Source organism: Oncorhynchus kisutch, linkage group LG8, assembly GCF_002021735.2.
Source record: "Oncorhynchus kisutch isolate 150728-3 linkage group LG8, Okis_V2, whole genome shotgun sequence".
Taxonomy (NCBI): Eukaryota; Metazoa; Chordata; class Actinopteri; order Salmoniformes; family Salmonidae; genus Oncorhynchus; species Oncorhynchus kisutch.
The window spans coordinates 19,113,038-19,136,760 of NC_034181.2; the positions used below are offsets into that span (position 1 = coordinate 19,113,038).

Below are 23,723 nucleotides of genomic sequence, written 5' to 3' on the forward strand. Positions count from 1 at the left end.
CGTAGATCAACGGAGTGGAGCTTCGAGCAGCCTTATATATATGCGGATTGAGACGCAGCCCATGCAAAAAAACATCGCTAGCTTACACTAACAGATTTTGATGAGGATTATTGTATTATGTTACTTAGATTGACACACAGGTGCGTCAACAGACTCTAGGCATAGACCTATCAAGACATCAGTTCAAGAAAAGTTATTTTGAATTTCCCGTCTTAAATATCAAAACCAAATCAAATGTGTCACATGTGCCAAATACAACAGGTGTAGGAAGACCTTACCATGAAATGCTTACTTACAAGCCCTTAACCCTTAACCAACGATGCAGTTCAAGAAATAGAGTTAAGAAAATATTTACAAAATAAACTAAAGTAAAAAATGTAAGAAAAAGTAACACAATAAAATAACAATAACGAGGCTATATAAAGGCGGTACCGGTACCGAGTCAATGTGCGGTGGTACAGGTTAGTCGGGGTAAATTTGTACATGTAGGTAGGGGTAAAGTGACTATGCATAGATAATAAACAGGGAGTAGCAGCAGTGTAAATACAAAGGGAGGGGGGGGGGGGGGGGGATGTCAATGTAAATTGTCCTGTTGGCTATTTGATTAAATGTTCAGCAGTCTTGTGGGTTGGGTGTAGAATCTGTTAGCATGTGAATGGCAGTAGAATTAAACTTGTTACGCATCCCAAATTGTTTCATAAAGTATATTTAATTGTTTATTTGAGTCATCTTTAACTTTTCTATTTTGAAAACAGCTGACGGTGTTTTGTAACATTGTAACAAACACTTAAATAAAGTTTTGAATATCAGTTCAGTCAAAACAATATTCACTCTGTAAAACAATTTTTTTGTTGCTATGCCTTCATTTACCTTTGGTTATTGAAATATATCCTTGGTCAGATCAAAAACAGCAAATGTTCAAAACAAATACACAAAAAAGTCTCAAGCACTTTTTTAAAGCTTATCTGGACCTTACCTCCAAGCCAGAACAACACTGTAGTCAGTAGAATCATTTATGTTGTTGAATGTTGAATGTTCAAAATATGAGGTAAAACTGAGCAGAAGGTGGTTTTGTCAGAGTATGTCAGTGTCTGAGAGGGGCATGTCAGAAAATGGCCAACCAAATATATCGAGCCTAATAGAGAGAGAGCTTGTTTTCTTCTTCTTGTTTTTGTATAGTTGGGTTGATTTAATCACATTGAATCATATAATTAAAAGTTGTGAATGTTTAATAGGCAAATATAGGATAGCTTAGTACACATTTAGAAATGTGAATGGGGAAGCTGTGTTGATATCTGTGAAAATAAAAAACAGCTAATGACTCAAATATGCGAACGATAAATGCTAATGAATTTCCAATATTTGGTTTAATCAATGTTTCTTATGGCTTGTACCTGGGCCTTTTATTTTTCGATGGCGCGAACGTGTCATCTAGCTAGACAGTTTTGCTCACTGCCATTGGCTGTTGGCGTATCCAATGAAAAAGAGTGTTGGTGTCTTCCTTATAGCCTCCCATGCGTGTGAGTGTTAGCAAAGCAACACAATGGTAAATTTACTGAACATTTGTTTAGCTTTTAATAATCTCATATTTGCTTAAAACATCAGAATATTTCTGACTCCAGTGTAGAAATGAAACAAATATTTTGATGTCGGACTCTGTTTAAACGTTGCTGATCCAGGTTACCATGCTGGCTAGCTTCTTAGCGTTGGCTAGCTTCTTAGCGTTAGCTAGCTAGCTAGTTTGCTAGCCAAACACAGCCAAGTGGACATTTTGGACTATTGTGTATTTAAGATTTTATTAGACTGATCTTGGTTGGTTTTATTTATTTTACATGAGTTTAATGGATAGCCACTATGTTGATTTATGCCTGGTGTTTTAATTTAATTTGTTTAACTTTAATCCATGATACTGTTTTATGCATGAATGATATAGCCAGCGTTCAACTGTACATGGTGTGTTTTTGTCTGATTGTAGCTTCGCCGAGAGACGAGACTGAGACGGGAGTATCTGTATAGGAAGGCCCAGGAGGACAGAGTGCGGACGATTGAGGAGAAGAAGCAGAAGCTGAAATCTGCTCTTGATGGTGAGGATTGCATGTAATTCAGAAGATTGGGTGAATGATGAACAATCTGAAATGTTTTGATACATTTTAGGATGGCAATAGGCATGGCCTTGAAAACAAGTGACATTTTGGGTAACGTTAGTTAGTTCCGAGACTTTGACCCTTCTTTTTTTTCGCAGACAATCGTCTCATCCCTACGGAGGTTCGCAGAGAAGCAGTACAGTTACAGAAATTGCTGGAGTATGACGATGAGGGAGCGGAAGGTTTGTTCCATAGAAATAGAATGACATTCTCCATATAATTCTGTTTTTTCCACACATCAGGTTCTGCATCTGCACATGCACTGTAAATATTATATCGCTCATGACAACAAGCAAACCAGTATCTGACTGGGACCTTCTCTGTGTGTGCAGGTGTCAGCTCTCACATGGATGATGAGTATAAATGGGCTGGAGTGGAGGATCCAAAGGTCATGGTCACAACGTCAAGAGACCCCAGCTCTCGACTCAAGATGTTTGTCAAAGTCTGTACCCATTATGTCTCAAGATATTGGCCCTATCTCAATTTGTCTTTCCTTGCATCCTCTTTACTCGCCTCCTTCTAAAAAGGCTTTGGAGAAGATAGGAGGCAAGGAGATAGGATTAAGGAATCGTAGAAAGGTTAATTGAGAGATGCCTTCTTGTTAAATATCTGTCCTCTGCCAAATCTCTAACACAAAGTATGTTTACAGTAATGACATCTCCTCAATTGTGCCTGATGTAACTTTTGCTGTTGACAGGAGGTGAAGTTGATCTTTCCAGGGGCTCAGCGTATGAACAGGGGAGGTCATGAGATCAATGCTCTGGTACAAGCCTGTAAAGCCAACAATGTTACAGACCTGGTCATTGTTCATGAAACCAGAGGACAGCCAGGTAAGCCCATCCATAACCAACACCAAATCCTCTCAATGAAGTATCATAGCCCTGCACTATTATTTCTCTTGGTTTAATAATATTAGGTGTTTGTTTAATGAGAACAGAGGTTGTAATTATCCAGTCTGTTTGTGCTATATCGTGCTATTTTCTTGTCACTCCTTGACATGTTTGGCTTCACAAGAACAGCAATAGTGTAGGCAAGAGTGCACAAATGGATCTGGGTAGACTATAATGACTATTTCCAAGTATAAAAACACTGCATTGAGGTAACCTTAAAATAACTACTTTTATATTGCCTGTGGTATTAATAGATGGCCTGGTGGTGTGCCACCTACCTTTTGGACCAACTGCATACTTCACCCTTTACAATGTGGTAATGAGACATGATGTGCCGGACATTGAAACCATGTCTGAGGCCTACCCCCACCTCATCTTTCACAACTTCTCCTCACGACTTGGCCAGAGGGTGAGGCTTGACACGTAACAATTCCTAATAAATGTTTAGACTTATTATTTGAGTAATGTATGCAAATGTTTGACACTGACTAAGTAAATCTCAATCAGGTTTCCAATATCCTCAAGTATTTGTTCCCAGTGCCTAAAGAGGACAGTAGACGAGTTATCACATTTGCCAACCAGGAGGATTTTATATCTTTCAGGTGAGTAGAGGGATGCTTTGGATGAGCTATTTGGGAAAATGTACTCAGACTTATTCACTTAAAGTAAGGACCTGTTTTCATTGCAGACATCACACTTATAAGAAAACAGACCACAAGAACGTTGAGTTGTCAGAAGTTGGGCCCAGATTTGAAATGAAATGTAAGTGCAATGTTTTCCCTTTCTCATCATTAGCAACATCAAAGGAGTATTTGTTTTTTTACAAGGTGGAATTTTGTATTAATTGTGTTACCCTTTCTTGCACTGCAGCCCATAAACCATTTGTGTATCTTCCTCTTGTGTGTGTTGATGATGTACACACATCATTATAATTGTTATATTAAACACTAGTGCTTTAACAACTGGTTTTCCGTCTGTAGTGTACATGATCAAGCTTGGTACCCTGGAGAATGAGGCTACCGCGGACGTTGAATGGCGCCACCACTCGTACACACACACTGCCAAAAAGAGGAAGTTTCTCAGCGTGGAGTAGCCTCAACCAGTATGCCCCTTTCATGGACCGCTCATGGCAAAAGCAGCCCAACCACATAGTTGCATAATGCTGTGTTAAGTTTTACACATCATTCCTCGGATATGTATTTCATGTTAATATGGTGTTAAACTGCATGTTTCTTTGTCATGCCTAGTAGGCATGTCTGTTTTCTTTAGTCAACTTTTCTTAAATGTATAATAGCCATGGTAAACCTTCCAGAGAATGAAAAAGATAACAGCATTTCAATATTTTTTAAATAGTTGATATTTAATACAATGAGTTCTGTCAACAAAATGATTGACAATAATAACCACAAGAAATGTTCACTGGTACACAAGTTTATAGAAAGACACACATTTGGGCTCCTGAGTGGCGCAGCGGTCTAAGACACTGCATCTCAGTGCAAAAGGGGTCACTGCAGTCTCTGGTTCAAATCCAGGCTGCATCACATCCAGCTGTGATTGGGAGTCCCATTGGGTGGTGCACAATTGGCGCAGCATGGTAAATAAGCATTTGTTCTTAACTGACTTACCTAGTTAAATAAAAAATAAATATGTACTGTATCTGAGCTAGTGACTTGCGAAGAGATGATCAACATGTGAAAATAAAAGCAGTCCCAGTTTTTAATCTTGTTTTTACTTGCTCATATGATACAAACCACTTTACTGCAAAACAAATCAGGATCATACATGCTGTACATTTGCTTTATCACAGAATGAGGCCCAACCACCATTTATTGCATGTAGCTATTTAAAATTAATAGTTATGGATGTGCCATTTAATATGGTAGATTCAGATGTAACAATGTTCCGCCCGGATATTTAATAGGTCAACTGAATCATATCCACGTCGTTTGTCTGTAGTTTACTGTAACATAAGTTTGTAGAATGTTAACTTTTTTTTATCATGTTTACTTGTAACACCCGCCCCATTGTTATATTATGTTATCCAATGAGCGAGTGTACATGTGAGAATTGACCAATAGGGAGCGCGCATCACGGAGGTGTTCCGCTTTCCAAGAGATTCTACTTCTGATGAAGAGCATTCAAGATGGCTCCTTCAGGTAAGACTATTCCAAAACCAAATTTGCGGTTAGTTGTTTATGAATGACTCGTTTTGCAATGGTACTGAATTGCCGATTATGAATTAAGCAGTTGCTTATGTTATTACGTAAATTAGAGTGAAAGAAGCTTTTCGCTACTTGATAGTATCAGACAGCAAAAGTAGCAACCTAACGCGCTAGCTAGCTAATCCCTTTCCGCCTCATGAAAGCACTCGAACGTGAAAAAAACACCTGACAGGAATTAAGAAACTATTTATAACAGCCTCGTCGACGCGGTATTGTCATTCCGTCAAAATAATATAAACGAATTGCAAGCCTCAGTGGTAGTTATGCTGCGAGAAATATGGCTTCCAAAATGTGGAAATGTCATATTGCTAAACAGTCATATCATTACTATATGCTAAGCTAGGATAGCTACGTAATTACCTTGCCAACGACTTTAGTTATAACATTTGTAGCTTTACAAAGCCAACAAGGCTCCTACGGTACTTGACAGCAATAATGCAATTTCGCGTGCACATTAACGTTAAATGTCTAGCTGTGAGTCAAAGTGCAGCGAGACATGCTGTAGTAATGAACGTTAACTAGCAATGTCTAGGCTACGTAAAGTTGCCTATGAAGTTAGCTAGCTGGTTAGTAAGTTTAACTAGTTAGTGTCAAAGTAGTAGTCATCCATGATAAATAACATTTGTTCGAGCCATTGACAACCTACACCAACTCAGCTGTTTGGTACAAGCAACCCTTTTTAGACTGTTTTTACTGTGATAAGCTATTTTTGGAGTTGTAAAAATGAGGCCTCTTCTGTTTTATTTAGCAGTTCTTTACCTAGTTTACACAATGTTGTATAATCCTTGCAGGTTGCAACATACTTAGTCAATCTATGTTCATAATTGTGGGCACATTTGTCTCACTCGTTTGATTGAATTCAGGTGGATCGTAGCTAATTCGTAGCACTGTCTGTTCCAGGTAAGGGCTCACTCCCCCGGATCCCCAGTGCATGAAGTTCGCCTGCGGTTGAAGCATCTCAGTGCTGCCTCCCCTGCTCCTCCTGCCTTTCATCATGTCCTCCAACTCCTCCTCTTGCTCCTCCTCTGGTGAGACCAGTCCAGAGGATGTGCCCCGAGGTGGCGGCACCATCCGTGTCTACCTCCCCAATAAACAGAGGACTGTGGTAAGACTTTCACAATAATCTTTTGGGCATTTATATTACACGAAAAATTGAATTATTTTCAACACTAATGATTCACGACTGCAACAATGACTAACTCCTAGCAGACAGTTGGTGTTGTCCCAGCTGGTGCCTAAGGCCCAGTTCCAATCTATTTCTTATCATGTTTCTCAAACATGAGAAAACGCATGATTTACCATAGAGATCCAAATAATTCACTGTGAATATGTAACTCACACAATTTCATAACTGTAAATGAAGTTGGTGCTGTATTTTATTATGTGAAAGTAGTTCTCTTTCTCTGACACTTGCACACCCTACTTGAAATTGCTAAACTACATGAAACTCCCTACTGTTTGTGTCTGCAGGTGAATGTTCGCCCTGGCCAGACTGTTTATGACAGTTTGGATAAAGCCCTTAAAGTGAGGGGCCTGAGCCAGGACTGTTGCGCAGTGTTTAGACTCCTAGAGGGGTACGTGTCTGCCCTAGCCCATTTTAATATCTTGTTTTGCACCATCTCCATTTTTAAGCATCTTTCTTGTCTGATCTGGCAAGGTGTGTGTACAGTTCAATAAGTAAAAGGTTCATAGCAGTGTCTGTTTACGAAATAATCTGTAAGTGGTTCATTGTTGATGCGTCTTAACCCCAAGATACATTTCTGGCTACATTTCTTTCATGGTAATACAGTTTTCTAATTTAGATTTTTTCTTCTTTGATATCATTGGTCTTTTTTTAATCTGACCCCCCTCCCGCTCTCCCCCACAGTCGCAAGAGACTAACTGATTGGAACACTGACATCACCCCGCTGGTAGGAGAAGAGCTGCTTGTAGATGTGTTGGATGATGTCCCTCTCGCCATGCATAACTTTGTAAGTAGCTCTTGTAAATGTTTCACCTTTGCATTTGTGTATTGTAAGGCAACACTTATTTTTCCAGAAGTGGTTAACACCACCACCTTCTGCACACATGTACAGACTGTGTGGGTTAGTATAGCAGACTTACCACTACTTTGTCACAACTCTCACCTCTCTCTTCAACTGAAATGTCTGACAAATATACTTTCACATTATTTTTATTGCAGGTACGGAAAACCTTCTTCAAGTTGGCCTATTGTGACTTCTGCCACAAGTTTCTGTTCAACGGCTTCAGATGTCAGACATGTGGCTACAAGTTTCACCAGCACTGCAGCAGCAAAGTTCCCACTGTGTGTGTGGACATGGACACTATGACAAAACGGTGAGTCTGTCGAGGACAGGGTTCTAAATTAGCATTTTTCATTGGTAGCACTAGTTTTCCCACAACAAATCTAGGAGTGCCAGAAGATATTTTTTTATATTAGCTTTCTATATCATGTAAAAGCACAACCTAGTGAGATACATTACATAGACAATTCTACCCTGTCTCTTTAAGCACATCAAGTTTGTGAGTGACGACATGCAAGAGATAACTCATTCATTCATTGCTATGATCAGTAGTGGTCTAAAGAAGCTGACCTTTTTCCTTTATTTTTGTGCCCCCAAATGTTTTGATGTACTGGTAAAGTAACCAGTTTGTTAGCTAATGGGGTAACCTGACTGAACAAGGTGTAAACAAATGCCCATGAGTGGTTTGGGAACGACTCGTGATAGTTTTTAGGCCCTGTTCATAAACCAACTTTTTGGTCCACCAACCACTGTGGCAGTTATATGAAAATAACTACCAGTCAATACATTTATTCGCCATAACAACACTAGAAACAAACGTTGTGGATTTCCCCTTTTTTTCCCCCTTCTGGTTTTCATGCTTAAAAATCTCACTCTTTTATATCAAACAACATTTGGATAACAATGATTAAACCACATCAGCAGACCACAATAAAATATTTTGGCAGGTATAGTTGCCCTTTAATTTCAATTACGCACCTCAAGAGACTGGTGTTTGGCTGGCGGTATTTCTGTACTGCATGTACAAAAGACCACCCGATTCATACAAATCATGATATAATATCATTCCCCAAGTTTTTTGGGGAAGCCTTGAAAAATAAGTTTTGCCCGACACAGTGGTAGATGCAGGCATTCACATGCCATGACTTCTTCAGAAAGTTGCAAGAATTATAAATCACTGAAGCGGTCTTTATTATTCTTTACATGTAGGCTTTGGATTAAACAAATTAATCTGTGCTTGCTTTTTTCTCTAGGGGACTTGGAAACATCTGCACAGTGAACCCGATCATTACAGCAATTCTCTGGATGTTTACTTTTATTACATGTTTTGTCTCACTGGTGCTCCCAAAATAATATGTAATGTCACACAGCAAAATATCTAGGAGCATATCATCATTTAGGCTTAGCCATTTTTTTTTTTAACCTTTATTTAAAACTAGGCAAGTCAGTTAAGAACAAATTCTTATTTTCAATGACGGTCCTAGCGGCAGGACGACAGATTTGTACCTTGTCAGCCCGGGGATTTGAACTTGCAACCTTTCGGTTACTAGTCCAACGCTCTACCCACTAGGCTACCCTGCCGCCCCATATGCATCCAAAGGGTTGTACTTTAGAGCCCTGGTCGAAGACATGGAGACGGAACGGGGATACTGTTCTAGATTGTATGAGTCAATAGTGTGGTAACATTTACACGGGTTGCTTCCTTGTGGGGCTATAGAGCATTTCATCCCTTTGGGCTAAACTGTTTAGGATAGATGGCTGTCCCCCTCTGTTTACGCTGCTGAATTTATCTCCCAGGGACGACTTGGCCTACAGGTCATGATTAATTATTGTGAAGATCTAGATTAGACTACATTTCTTGCACAGACACCCCCCCCCCCCTGCCTTTTTAAAACATTTTATTTTTACATAGAGCACATACATGCTTAATACAAATTGAGGGTACATTATGTTTAGGGGTAATTTAGAGTGGTTCACATGCGGGGGTACCAATGCGGGGGTACACTAAAGATAAAAGGCAATGCTAGCTATTTTGTCTTGGCATTTGAAAGGCCCAAACTGTCCTTTAATAAACGTTCCAGATTTCTTGATATCCTAATAAGAAACCATGTTGATATAGCGATGACCCAAGAAACACACCTGCTCCAAAAGCACTCGCATAAAATAGAGCACCATTTGTACAAAAGGCTGCTTTTTCATTAGCCAAATCAAAATGAGTATATTGTCACGGCTGAATTTCTGTAGTCCCACCCACCCCGCCCTTCAAAAAGACCGAACAAAATAAAAAGTTGGTCACAAACTAAAAGAATCAAATCCCATAATGTTCTCCATGCATTTTGTTGTGCAATGTCACCAATATCACTTCATATTTGTTTTACTGTTAGCATTGTGTGACTGGAACAGCTCTTTACCCTCTGCTTACCCTCTGTGTGTGTACTGTACCTTATTTCCAGGTTCACACCTAATCCCTGCACAGATGAGTACCCTCAGATATCCATACTGTTGCCAGACAACTCCATATCCCAGAGCGACATAGCCTTAACCCCAGATTCTTCTGGGTAAGTGGATCTGAACCATAGTCACATGCGTCCCAAAGGACACCCTATTCCCTATATCAGGGATGGGCAACTTTGATGGGGTTGGGGGCCACAAAAAAATCTGAACTCATGAGAGGCCGCAGTAACTCGTGGCTCTGCATACCCATACCCACACATGCAGTCAGAGCTGGCCCTAGCCTTTTGGGGGCCCTAAGTGACATTCTGTTGGGAGGGTCCCCCGCACCTTACAAGCAAAACATGTTTTGCGGCCCCCCTCTTGACAGCAGATAATTATTTTTAGAGTTAATTTCCTGCAATTCATGGGACGGAGTGAAGATTTAGACATTTTATAACACATTTCATGCATTCTACTCATTTTGCCCTAGGGTGTAGAGAAATGTTTGCAGTTTTGAATATGTCTGAGTGAGGGGGACTAACAAAATGAAATAATTTGACCATAGTTACTAAAAATTTAGATGGCTGGTTAAATTACATAGCCTAATTGAGTGACTGACATAACAAGAGAAACTGATGATGAAATGCCACATTTTGAAATTGTACCTTAGGTTTCTGGTCAGAAGTAGTGCACTACTTATCCCATAGGACTCTGGTCAGAAGTAGTGCACTTTAAAGGGAATAGTGTGCCATTTAGGATGCAGTCACAGAAACCATATGGTATTGGTGCCCCCTCAAATGGATAACCGTAACTCTTCAGAAATGAACCAAACCTGTTCTGTTGTGCCCCTTTGTCTTGTAGGCATGGACTTCTGTCCCCGACCTCTGCCTTCCTGTTTCCCCAGCCAGTTGGAGATGGACCATCCCTACAGAGGCATCGGTCCACCTCCACCCCCAACGTCCACATGGTCAGCACTGTGGGCCCTGCCGGAGTCAGCATCATAGAGGTGAGACAGTCACTCCTACAACACAGGGTTTACAAAACAAATTCATTAGTCTATTTGTTACAGTGAACCATGGAAATGTGTCTTCTGCTTATTTCTCAACCCCTACAATAGCATACATCACACACAGTGGCCATCAATGTGTCTGTGAATGTTTCATTAATATTAGACAATGTGTTTGTCCTTTTTAGGAGGCGTTAAAAATACAAAACAATACAATGGGTGAGATTTCAAATCTGATTTCTTTATCCTTACTCATGTCTTTGAGATTATTTTGCACTTGCTCATTTGTTTCATAATCTGCTCATTTGAATACTGTTATTTACAGGTCCTGAACCCTCATCCAAACCCTCCACCAGCCCCCCCTCCCTGGACTCCCCTGGCAGGAGACCCCCTAAATCCCCCTCAGAGCACAAAGAGCGCAAGCCCTCTTCATCTGACGACAAAAAGAAAGTGGTAAGTAAAGTTTAGATTTGCCAGCGCTACTATAACCCTTCTATGGAATCAGGATCTCATCTGGGTGAAAAAAGGTTCTGGCATCATTTGTTGCAGTCTTTTTGGGAGATGCCGTCATTATCTTTTCTTTTTTTAGAAAGTGGTATTTTTCCGAGACTGAACCCTTGGTGCTCCTTGTTAATTAGTGATGGGGATGTTGTTGAAAATGGTGTTAAGTAAAAGTGTGTTTCAGCACCGTGGCGGTTATAGAGACTCAAGTTACTACTGGGAGGTCCACTCTCGAGAAGTCACCATGCAGAAAAGGATAGGTGCAGGGTCCTTTGGGACTGTTTTCAAGGGAAAGTGGCATGGAGATGTGGCCATCAAGATCCTCAAAGTGACAGAGCCAACACCTGAGCAGCTGCAGGCTTTTAAAAATGAAATGCAAGTCCTAAGGTGAGTATTGTACCTCACATTGACAAATGAATTAATGTTTTTTTTTGGGGGGGGGTCTTGATATAATGTACATTACTTGATGATGGTGCTGTATTGCAATTTATGTAGCTGTTTTTACTGAAACTGACCTACCATGAGTTAACATGAGTATTGTTGTTAAAACTGTGGAACATGCAGTTTGGGTGAGATATTGATAGCAGTGTGTGTTGTGACTGATATTGGTGTGTCGCCCCCCCCCCCCCCCCCCCCCCGCAGAAAGACACGCCACGTCAACATTCTGCTGTTTATGGGCTTTATGACTAAGCCTAACTTTGCCATCATCACACAGTGGTGTGAGGGCAGCAGCCTGTACCGTCATCTGCATGTCTCCGAGACCAAGTTTGAAACCATGCGCCGCATCGACGTTGCCAGGCAGACAGCACAGGGCATGGAGTAAGCTATTTCACTTTAAACACTGTTATTAAAGTGGCAATCCATTTTTATTTTAAATTCATGATATACAGTTGAAGTTGGAAGTTTACATACACCTTAGCCAAATACATTTCAACTCAGTTTTTCACAATTCCTGATATTTAATCCTAGTACAAATTCCCTGTCTTAGGTCAGTTAGGATCACCAGTTTATTTTAAGAATGTGAAATGTCAGAATAATAGTAGAGAATGATTTCTTTCTTTCATCACATTCCCAGTGGGTCAGTAGTTTACATACAATCTGTATTTGGTAGCTTTGCCTTAAACAATTTAAACTTGGGTCAAACGTTTCGGGTAGCCTTCCACAAGCTTCCCACAATAAGTTGGGTACATTTTGGCCCATTCCTCCTGACAGAGCTGGTGTAACTGAGTCAGGCTTGTAGGCCTCCTTGCTCACACGCTTTTTCAGTTCTGTCACGAATCTTCTACAGGATTGTGGTCAGGGCTTTGTGATGGACACTCCAATACCTTGACTTTGCCCTCCTTAAGCCATTTTTGCCACAACTTTGGAAGTATGCTTGGGGTCATTTTCCATTTGGAAGACCCATTTGCGACCAAGCTTTAACTTCCTGACTGATGTCATGAGATGTTGCTTCAATATATCCACATCATTTTCCTTCCTCATGATGCAATCTATTTTGTGAAGTGCACCACTCCCTCCTGCAGCAAAGCACCCTCACAACATGATGCTGCCACCCACGTGCTTCACGGTTGGGATGGTGTTCTTCGGCTTGCAAGCCTCCCCCTTTTCCCTGCATAAGTAACTGGTTATTATGGCCAAACAGTTCTATTCTTGTTTCATCAGACCAGAGGACATTTCTCCAAAAAGTATGATCTTTGTCCCCATGTGCAGTTGCAAACCGTAGTCTGGCATTTTTATGGCGGTTTTGGAGCAGTGGCTTTTTCCTTGCTGAGCGTCCTTTCAGGTTATGCTGATATTGGACTCATTTTACTGTGGCTATAGATACATTTGTACCTGTTTCCTCCAGCATCTTCACAAGGTCCTTTGCTGTTGTTCTGGGATTGATTTTCACTTTTCGCACCAAAATACGGTCATCTCTAGGAGACAGAACGCATCTCCTTCCTGAGCGGTATGACGGCTGTGTGGTCCCATGGTGTTTATACTTGCGTACTATTGTTTGTACAGATGAACATGGTACCTTCAGGCATTTGGAAATTGCTCCCAAGGATGAACCAGACTTGTGGAGGTCTACAATTTTTTTCTTCTGAGGTCTTTGCTGATTTCTTTTGATTTTTCTCATGATGTCAAGCAAAGAGGCACTGAGTTTGAAGGTAGGCCTTGAAATACATCCGCAGATACACCTCCAATTGACTCAAATTTTCCAAGCTGTTTAAAGGCACAGTCAACTTAGTGTTTGTAAACTTCTGACCCACTGGAATTGTGATAAAGTGAATAATAAGTTAAATAATCTGTAAACAATTGTTGGAAAATGTACTTTTGTATTTACTTTATGTATACATTTAGAAATAACACAGGCTTTTTATTTTTTTCAGTTATCTTCATGCCAAGAATATAATTCATCGAGACCTGAAATCAAACAGTATCCTTTCTTGAGCTGGGCTTTTACTTCTGAAGATTAATTTGCACTGAACAAAAATATAAATGCAACATGTAAAGGGTCCCATGTTTCATGAGCTGAAATAAGAGCCCAGAAATGTCCCATACGCACAAAAAGCTTATTTCTCTCAAATTTTGTACATAAATTTGTTTACATCCCTGTTAGTGAGCATTTTTACTTTGCCAAGATAATCCATCCACCTAACAGGTGTGGCATATCAAGCTGATTATACAGGTGCACCATGTGCTGGGGACAATTAAAAGGACACTGTAACACTTGTCACACTTCACAATGACAGAGGTCTCATATTTTGAGGGAGCGTGCAATTGGCATGCTGACTGCAGTAATGTCCACCACAGCTGTTGCCAGAGAATTTACTTTTAATTTCTCTACCACAACATCGTTTTAGAGAATTTGCCGGGACGTCCAACCCACAACTGCAGACCATGTGTGGGCGAACGGTTTGCTGTTGTGAACAGAGTGCCCCATGGTGGGGTTAGGGTTACGAACACAATTGTATTTTATCGATGGAAATTTGAATGCACAGAGATACCGTGACACGATCCTGACACCTATTGTCATGCCATTCATCCACCGCCATCACCTCATGTTTCAGCATGATAATGCACAGCCCCATGTCACATGGAAGCTGAAAATGTCCCAGTTCTTCCATGGCATACTTGCCTGACATGTCACACATTGAGCATGTTTGGGATGCTCTGGATCTGTGTGACAGCGTGTTCCAGTTCCTGCAAATATCCAGGAACTTTGCACAGCCATTGAATGGGACAACATTCCAAAGGCCGCAATCAACAGCCTGATCAACTCTATGCAAAGGAGATGTTGCATTAGTCAAATGGTGGTCACACCAGATACTGACTGGTTTTCTGATCCACGCCCCTATTTTAAAAACTTTTTTTTTTAAGGTATTTGTGACCAACAGATGCATATCTGTATTCCCAGTCATGTGAAAACCATAGATTAGGGACTAATGAATTTATTTGATTTTACTGATTTCCTTATTTGATCTGTAACTCATAACAATTTAAAAGATTTTACTATGTTGCGTTTTATAATTTGAATCAGTGTAGATTATATGGATAGGGAGGACCTGATCTTAGATCAGCAGTCCTACTCTAAGACTCTTTATGAATACAGTCCATGAGTTTGGATTTGTGGTGTGCTTAACACTGTCTGGTGAGGATCTGTCAGTTCTAGTGTAGGCCTATGTGGTTGGTTAGAAGCCAATGATCAATGACGACAGGCATTTTTGAGCACCCTGTTTATTTGTGTTTTTTGTCTATGTTCAGTGCTGTGTTCACCACTGATATTAATATTTTTATGGACTGTCAATATGTGTTCAGTTGTGAAATCTTTGCATCATGAGTTTAGTGCTTATATTGCTTGGTGTGAGACTTTTTTTTATTTTTTTACTTCAAACTCTGTCAGTATCTTGTCTTCCTCTTTTTAAATACGAAGTAGCCTTTCAAAACACATTATTTCTGGCAAGTCAAACATTCATGGAGATTAATTAGAACAAATGTATCAACTTATCAAATGTTTGTCAGAGAAAGATGCCCACCACCAGTATCACTTGAGGCCAAAGCTTGTGTCCAAATCTAGATCACTTTTGTAGAATGCTATCAATTTCAAGTCTATTTAGTCATTTTGAAGGTTGTATTAAAATCATCAGTGTGATTTTTCTTTTCCAAATGTATATACCTACCTACCTGCTGCCATGTTCCTGAGCTCTGTTGTCTCAGACATCTTCCTCCATGAGGGCTGGACTGTGAAGATCGGGGACTTTGGGCTGGCCACAGTGAAGTCTCGATGGAGTGGCTCCGAGCAGGTAGAACAGCCTAGCGGTTCCATTCTGTGGATGGTAAGTTCCTTGCACCCCTGGGTTGCATTAATTTACAGCACAGTGTCTCATTGAACAAGTTCAGGCAGTCAGTTTCAGGCCTTTTTTCTTCCATTTGGTGTCTAGGAACACATCCTAGATATGACTGGCTGATAGTGGGGGTAGCTGTCAAACTACATTTAGCAATGTGATTTGTAATGTCTGAGTTTTCCTAGAGAGTTTAGAGGGGTTGTATTTTTCATGCGTGATTAATCTTTCAGTATAAGACCGCAGTTGTAACATCTTAAACAGGGTGTCTGCGGGTCCTTAAAGTATTTGTCTTAAGGCCTTTAAATCAGATTAATTTAATTAAGTCTTACAATGTCTTCAATTCAGTTTTCAAAGGTCTTAAAAAATACAATGCCGATAAGCACACAGTTTCTGTTATATTGTGCAGCTGCTTAATTGTTGCCACCACGGTTATATTTATTTATATATATATATTTTTTTTTTTACAAATAATCATTCTTGAGGCACACTTTCAAGATGTTACAGAGCTTATCTATCTGCATGTGCATGTGCAAGTCGAGCTGTTGCAGAGAGAGAAAAGTGGTCTTCACAATTTAAGACAACAGTAACTAGAGCTGGGACAATTAACTGAGAATTAGACACCGACATTGCCCTCTTACCGAAGCAATTTTGATTATGTCTATAATTTCGGTGATTAGGCTGAACATCGTTCCTGCAGATTTTTTGGGGTTCTAAAACAAATTTTTGTTCAACCGTAATGTGCATTAACCAGGGTTCCTACGGTCATGAAAATCCTAGAAAAGTAATGACATCTTGAAATTGTGTTTTCCAGGCCTGAAAAAGGTTTGGAAAATTATAACATCCTAAAAGTTTTGGAAAGGTAATGGAAATTAATTTTAATATATTTAGGCACAATTTAAAGATTTTGTCAGTCAAATAAAAAAAATCTACATATCCACCAGGATCGGAATGACACTTCAGCTCGTTTGTTTGCTCGCATCACCTGCATGTGTGCAAGATGAGTGGGCAGTTGCTCAAGGAGTCAGTCAGACGTTTCAGCAGCAGGTGGGCCTAGCCTATAAAATATGATGGAGAACAAACTAGTAACCAAAACATGTCTTTTACCTTCTAGTTAACTGTTTAGATATTATTAGCATGTATTAATATTTTTGTCGTGACCCCAAAAACGTACCAATGACACTCGCGAACAAGGCCATACAAAGTGGATTTACCTTTTTTAACAATTCATTTAACAAGTATTATTATGAATGGGGGAGTGCCTTGCACAACAGCAGGAGATGGTACATGGGATCAAAGAGCAGCCTCCCAGTGTCAATACCATATTATGCATACTTTTTGGGAAATTTGGTTAGAAGTAATGGAAAAGCAATTCCATTCCATCTGTGAATGTGTATGAATCTGGATGAACCTGCTTCCTGCAATGAAAGTCACTGTCCTGTCTCTTTCGCTGCCTCTCCCTCTCCCCTTTGCACATGAAGTGAAGGGAGAGATGCTTTCTGATAAGTACAAGCATACTGACAGTTGGGCAACATTTTCAAAATGTATTTGTGGGAAAGACTGTTTTTAAAACTACTCTTAAGAGGACAGTCTCAGCTTTATGTTAGTATAACAGTTAGGGTTGTTGCTATAATCGGAGGTATTGTGGCAAGTACACACAACATGACACGAACTGAATTTCCAGGACTTGTGAATACAATTTGTATTTCTCTGTGTGCAGTTTGAGGAAAGTTGCTAACTAGCGTTGGCGCAATTACTATAAGTCTATGGGTATCTAATCGTCTCAAACCAATCAGAGTATCAAAGCCAATGCGAATTTTCAAACTGCCGCTTTACCCACGTGTGTTCCGGCTCTGGCCCAACCCATCGGTTCCTGGTCCAGTCAGACAGCCCGAATGTGTTCGCATTCGGTGAAGAGTCAGGGATGTACTCCAATCCAGAATCATTGCAGAGGAGAAACTGGGTAGCCAGGCAAATGGAAAAAGTCTTAGTCTTAAATTAATCTTCATGGAACAGATCAAATAAAATGTTTGCTTGAATCAGCTGTCGAATGATATGTGTGCATTTTCTGTTTTTAGGCTCCTGAGGTGATCCGGATGCAGGACACCAACCCTTATACGTTTCAGTCAGACGTGTATGGCTACGGGGTGGTTCTGTTTGAGCTGATGTCAGGGACTCTGCCTTATTCCCAGATCAACAACAGAGACCAGGTGAAATGATTATAATGGCAATGAAATTGTTATAATTTTATAATAAAACATAAATATAAAATGAGACTACCGAGAGGAGGATGGGAACGGTTTACCTCTTAATACAGATCTGAAGGGTGCAGCTGACATGTATGCTATTTAAGATAATTCGCATTCAAACTTCTCGTACATAAGAACTGATACTGTTGTATATTCTATTCCCAACAAGAGACATACATTTACCAACCTGTCTTTCCTCTCAGATACTCTTTATGGTTGGGCGAGGCTATTTGTCTCCAGACCTCAGTTTGCTGTCCAGTAGCTCACCCAAATCATTGAAGAGGCTCATCATTGACTGCCTGAAGTTCAAACGTGATGAGAGGCCCCTCTTTCCACAGGTGAGAGAGCACTGCCAAAGCATTTAAAGTCATCAACAGGGTTTTTTCCTCTTTACATACAGTTCTCTTTTTTGTTTTATCCATCTCCGCCTCCTTGGTTCGAATGTGAGTATCTTTCCAATTCTACAATGTTTACTTTGTTTCTCCTCAGATCATGTTAGGCATTGAGCAGGTCCAGGACCTGTTACCAAAAATCGAGCGGAGTGCCTCAGAGCCCTCCCTCCACAGGGCTGTGCATGCAGAGGAACTGAACCCACTCCTGTTCAACACCACTCGGCTGATGCCCATTTGAGCCCTGACCTGCCAGGCCCCCAGTCCCAGAAGCCGTCTGTCTGTCCCTCTGTCTGAGCGAGTAAGAAGAAAAGAGACCATCACTGATGCAACAGATGGCTGCATTATTCCCATAAGAGAGAGTGCACTGACAGCTGCCCATCCCAACACCCCAGAGGCTACGTACCAAATGGCACCCTATTCCCTACATGGTGCACTACTTTTTACCCGATCCCTATGGGACACTATAAGACTGCCATTTGGGACACAACCCAGCGTTCCCCTTCCTCTGGCACTGGTTGGGGCTCCTCCCACAGACACCACCACCAACACATATAACCCCTCGTCATGCAGACACTCCCCATCACAACTCCCTGAGCCCTCACTCTCCCTACTCCACTTCAAAACACACAGCTTCCCTCCTTTCCTCCTGCTCACAGGCCTACACAAACTGGAACTGCAGAACACACGCTAGCCTGGCCATGTCAGACCCCCTACATTCCTATACTGTAACTGTACATGTGTGGCTATGGATTTCTCAAGGCTGCTTTTTATTGGGGGGGGGGGGGGGGGGGGGGAGAGACACCGAACTTTTTTTGTTTGTTGTATCATCTTGAAGTCGGCGTTCTGAGATTAAGTGCAAGCGATGGAAGAAGTGCTTGCAAAACAACAGCAAACTGAGAAGTGAATTTCACTTGGGTTTTATGACCATATTTTAAGTTATTGGTCCTTCCGGTCCGGTAACGGTTTTGGTAAATTAGTGTTGTCAATGCGTTGTTAGAATATGAAGATTAATAAGTTGTATTGCTGCTATACAACATGGATCGATATGCCACTAAGACCAGCAGTTTGGAAGCCGTGAACTGCAGTGTCATATGGGTACAGCAACATTTTGGAATGCACAGAAGGGTCGTATTCATTAGTGCACACCATGACATAGTGCTTTGCCATCGGGAAAAAAAAACAAAAAAAGTCATTCTTATTGGACAAGGTAAGGTAGTCCCTCCATCTTTCAGTCTGTTTTCTTCTGTTTGGTGCCTAATGAATACGAACCAGACATGTTCAATCCTGTGCATTTTTTTCATTAAATACATGTAGGTTAGTTCAGCCCAGAGAGCTTCTGTATGACCATGAAACCTGTAGTCTTAACAGATGAGTAAAGAGTATTCTCAATGATTTACATGCTTACCGTCTGCTTGACTCTCCAATGCACCATGGGGCAGCACTTGTGCTAGCTTTGACTAATCTAGTTAAAACAAGCTGCCTTACTTGTACAGATTTCTTGCTCATTGTAACACTACGGTTATGGCTGTGGTTGAAGTGAAAAGTAGTCTCTTCCGTGGATGTTTTTGGTTTAGTTTAAAATGTGCTAGTCATTATCAATCATGTGACCTCTAGTTTGACGTCTGATTCCTACTTTGAATTTAACTTTTGTTTTTGGAACAGTTAAAAACAAATACAAGCCATATTTTTGAGTAGCTTAAACACTTTGGAAAATAGTTGCTGTTAAATCAATAATTTATCCTGTTCCTCCTTCCTATTGCTGTTGATTGCGGGCTGCTACTTCAATTGAGCGTTGTAACTAGTGAAAGGTGGTTGGTTGCTTACTTGGTTTGCATTAGCAGTGGTTAGCCTATTAGTTTCCAGCTTCTTTCAGTGAATGTGCATTGATTGTTATTTTGAGAGGCTTTTTCAATTGATGCTAAGTAGATGGCTCCATGGTGCAATGGGGTGGGGATGGCAGTTATTTTCAGTTATTTGGCTGAATACTGGTTACAAAAGAGGCAGATTTGAATCATCATTGTAAACTTTTTTTATTTTAACTAACCGTAACTGTGATCTTAACCCATAAAGGGGTCTGTTGTTTTTGGTGTTATGTATGCTCGCAATGGACAGTACAGGGGCGTGATTTCTTGATGCTGTATTTGACGTGATCAATTTAAACAAGTGCAGATTCTATCATGGGTCGATGGTTACTCAACAAACATAACTGACAGCTTTTATAAAAAACAGATGATATACAGGTTTTTAACCTAGATTCTTTAGAGGGGCTGGGCACCCTATTTTGTTTCCTCATTCCATTGAGGTTGGTGGTTATGATTGGGTTGTATGAATAGGTTTGGCTTGGGGATTTTGGTAGAAAAGGGTTGGAAAAGATTTCTCATCTTATTTATTGATGTTATTGTCATTACATAAAGCAGTGTAATGGATCTGCTGTCATGGACCTTTTGGTGGATTCAATATTTACTGAGTGATAAGATCACTCTTTACAGCATTTAAATCATGGATGGTTTGGGTTCTCTCTAACTTAACGAAATGTCCTTTCTAGTCATGGTACTGTCTCAAACTATTCTAATTGAGCTTCAGATTTCTGATACTCTGTGTCATGCAGGTGTATTTATTTGGCTTTTGATTACAACATTTTCTTTTGCAACTGTTACTTGGCCGCAGTGAGGAATTTACTGGGGTGGAATAATGTTGTATACACCCACTATACTGCATATACAGTGTCCTCTTGGGCCACTGGGCTACATTGTCATACCCAGAAATCCCGGTTGGCATATTCCCAGAATGAGCAGGAAATCCGGAATCCTCTAACTAGGATTTCTGGAAAACTCAAAAACTTTTGGTAAATTAGAATTTTGCAACCATACCCTCTGATTAGACCAGTAAACATGGAATGTGTCATTAAAATGGCATGTACTGTTATTATTGCAATATGCAGCAATAGAAAGAAAAAAACACGGAACACAGTTTAAGGCGTTGTACATCAAACATTACTTTTGTCTTATGATATGTAGGTCATAAGTAATTGAATAGCCCAAAGGCTGAATGAAACATATCTTTCCAAATGAAATCCCTTTTTATAGACATTTATTTCTTATTTTCCTGTGTGTTTAGAGATGTCCATAATGCAGGAATAGTCTAGCATCTTACGTTTGGTGGCATTGCTTTACCATAATGTAAGTCGGTCGGTTTCTGCTGAATTAATTAGTAAACATGTTTGTCACTGAGGGACTCTGGCGAGCTCTTTTATTTTTTTATTTTTTTTCCTGACTTCCCCATTAGTTTATTCTGTTTTATGTTTGCAGAAAGGAGGACAAAAGTGCCACATTTACTGGAATCTTGTACAAACGAAATAAAGAAATTGACCTCCCCTGAAATGGACTGTTCTAAAGGCATGACATCACATTGAAGATACCATTTACTGTGCTTCAGACACATGGTAATTACAGGGGCGCATGGCAGAGAAACCGGACTGTCATATTTGACCAGAAAATATCATTAACGCACTCGGTAGTTTTTCATATCTCTAGGTGAATTTAAATAATTGTGTGTGTATAGTTTGAGGTATCAGGGGTGTTCAGTTTGCAATAAATGGTATATTCTGCTGTGTACAGTAAAACATTTTAAATGACAAAATTGTACTTGTTTCTTTTTTGTGATGGTTTCAAAAAAGAACAATTATTTTAAAATTTAAAGGAGATCTTAGGTTTGTCTTAAAATATTGATGCAGGATTTTATTCTTTAAATAAAACTGTGGAATACTTATTGAATTCTTAAATGTCTGTTTTTATTCTTTACTTAAAAGGCCCAGTGCTTGCCAAACATCTCATTCCAAAATTATAGGCATTAATATGGAGTTGGTCCCCCTTTGCTGCAAAAACACCCTCCTCTCTTCTGGAAAGGCTTTTCACTAGATGTTGGAACATTGCTGCGGGGACTTACTCCCATTCAGCCAAAGATTTCCCTAAGGGGCCTAGCCAGAACCATGAAAAACAGTCTCAGACCATTTTTCCTTCTCCACCAAACTTTACAGTTGGCACTATGCATTGGGGCAGGTGGCGTTCTCCTGGCATTCGCCAAAACTAGATTTGTCCGTCGGACTGCCAAATGAAGTGTGATTCATCACTCCAGAGTCCAATGTTGGCGAGCTTTACACCACTCCAGCTGACGCTTCGCAGTGCGCATGATGAGCTTAGGCTTGTGTCTGGCTGCTATGCCATGGAAACCTATTTTATGATGCTCCCGACTAACATTTATTATGCTGATGTTGCTTCCAGAGGCAGTTTGGAACTCTTAATGAGTGTCTACACCCATTCTGTACACCCATTCTGTACACAATGGCTTCGTGGCCATTGTTGCTCTTAAATGTTTCCACATTAACAGCACTTACAGTTGACCGAGGCAGCTCGAGTAGGGCAGACATTTGACGAACTGACTTGTTGGAAGGGTGGCATCCTATGACAGTGCCACGTTGAAAGTCACAGCTCTTCAGTAAGGCCATTCTACTGCCAGTGTTTGGCTACATAGATTGCATGGCTGTGTGCTTGATTTTATACACCTGCCAGCAATGGGTGTGGCTGAAATGGCCAAATCCACAAATTTAGGGGTGTCAACATTTTCTATAAACAGTTTATTCGGGAAGTATTCAGACCCTTTCACTTCTTCCAAATTTTGTTTACGTTACAGCCTTATTCTAAAATTAAGTACATGTTTTTCCTCGTCAATCTACACACAATATCCCATAATGACAAGGCAAAAACAGTTTTTTAGAATGTTTGCAAATGTATTAAAATAAAAAATAGACAATACACAAGTATTCAGACCCATTGCTATGAGACTCAAAATTGAGCTCAGGTGCGTCCTGTTTCCATTGATCATCCTTGATGTTTCTAGAAGTTGGAGTCCACGTGGTAATTTCAATTGATTGGACATGATTTGGAAAGGCACACACCTGTCTATATAAGGTCCCACAGTTGACAGTGAATGTCAGAGCAAAAAAAGTAAACCATGAGGTAGGAGTTGTCTGTAGAGCGCCGTGACAGAATTGGGTCAAGGCACAGGTCTGGGGAAGGGTACCAAAACATTTCTGCAGCATTGAAGGTCCCCCAAGAACACAGTGGCCTCCATCATTCTTAAATGGAAGAAGTTTGGAACCACAAAGACTCTTGCTTTGGCCGCCCGGCCAAACTGAGAAATCGGGGGAGAAAGATCTAGGTCAGGGAGGTGACCAAGAACCCAATGGTTACTCTGACAGAGCTCCAGAGTTGCTCTGTGGAGATGGGAGAATCTTCCAGAAGGACAACCATCTCTTCAGCACTCCACCAATCAAATCAGGCTTTTATGGTAGAGTGGCCAGATGGAAGCCACTCCTTTGTAAAACGCACATGACAGCCCTCTTGGAGTTTGCCAAAAGGCACCTAAAGGATTCTCCGACCATTTGAAACAAGGTTTTCTGTTCTGATGAAACCAAGATTGAACTCTTTGGTCTGAATGCCAAGCATCACGTCTGGAGGACACCTGGCACCATCCTTATG

The 23,723-nt window shown here is 40.5% G+C and overlaps 2 protein-coding genes and 1 long non-coding RNA gene across 8 annotated transcripts; 2 read left to right on the forward strand and 1 right to left on the reverse strand.

Annotated features, from left to right (window-relative positions):
* Positions 1-1,410: 1,410 nt before the first annotated feature.
* On the forward strand, positions 1,411-4,751 carry LOC109896113 (U3 small nucleolar ribonucleoprotein protein IMP4). Of its 2 annotated transcripts, none has more exons than XM_020490368.2 (9): positions 1,411-1,546; positions 1,976-2,084; positions 2,243-2,326; positions 2,477-2,586; positions 2,842-2,974; positions 3,289-3,443; positions 3,542-3,636; positions 3,723-3,796; positions 4,015-4,751. In XM_020490368.2, exons 1-9 carry the CDS (start codon positions 1,544-1,546, stop codon positions 4,125-4,127), a joined length of 876 nt encoding a protein of 291 aa, XP_020345957.1. In that variant the 5' UTR covers positions 1,411-1,543; the 3' UTR covers positions 4,128-4,751. The 2 variants fall into 2 exon arrangements, with proteins under 2 accessions (XP_020345957.1, XP_031685618.1); XM_031829758.1 differs by having other exon boundaries at positions 1,500-1,520; positions 4,015-4,233.
* LOC109896114 (uncharacterized) lies at positions 4,745-17,629 on the reverse strand. Of its 3 annotated transcripts, none has more exons than XR_004210751.1 (4): positions 17,386-17,629; positions 15,388-16,603; positions 10,546-10,734; positions 4,745-6,333 (listed from the first exon to the last, which is right to left on the reverse strand). It is a non-coding gene; the product is annotated as an uncharacterized LOC109896114 (long non-coding RNA). The 3 variants fall into 3 exon arrangements; XR_002256066.2 differs by having other exon boundaries at positions 15,384-16,603; XR_004210750.1 differs by having other exon boundaries at positions 15,384-16,603; positions 17,382-17,629.
* Positions 5,082-21,954, forward strand: LOC109896112 (serine/threonine-protein kinase A-Raf). 3 transcript variants are annotated; one of them, XM_020490367.2, is made up of 16 exons: positions 5,082-5,190; positions 6,157-6,361; positions 6,727-6,830; positions 7,124-7,226; positions 7,439-7,593; positions 9,734-9,838; positions 10,575-10,719; positions 10,908-10,938; positions 11,045-11,172; positions 11,405-11,607; positions 11,863-12,039; positions 13,593-13,639; positions 15,421-15,539; positions 17,624-17,755; positions 17,998-18,132; positions 18,284-21,820. In XM_020490367.2, the coding sequence occupies exons 2-16, from the start codon at positions 6,251-6,253 to the stop codon at positions 18,422-18,424; spliced, it is 1,836 nt and encodes a 611-aa protein (XP_020345956.2). In that variant the 5' UTR covers positions 5,082-5,190; positions 6,157-6,250; the 3' UTR covers positions 18,425-21,820. The 3 variants fall into 3 exon arrangements, with proteins under 3 accessions (XP_020345956.2, XP_031685616.1, XP_031685617.1); XM_031829756.1 differs by lacking the exon at positions 5,082-5,190 and adding an exon at positions 5,197-5,218 and having other exon boundaries at positions 18,284-21,954; XM_031829757.1 differs by lacking the exons at positions 5,082-5,190; positions 9,734-9,838 and having other exon boundaries at positions 6,225-6,361; positions 18,284-21,566.
* The last annotated feature ends 1,769 nt before the right edge of the window (positions 21,955-23,723 follow it).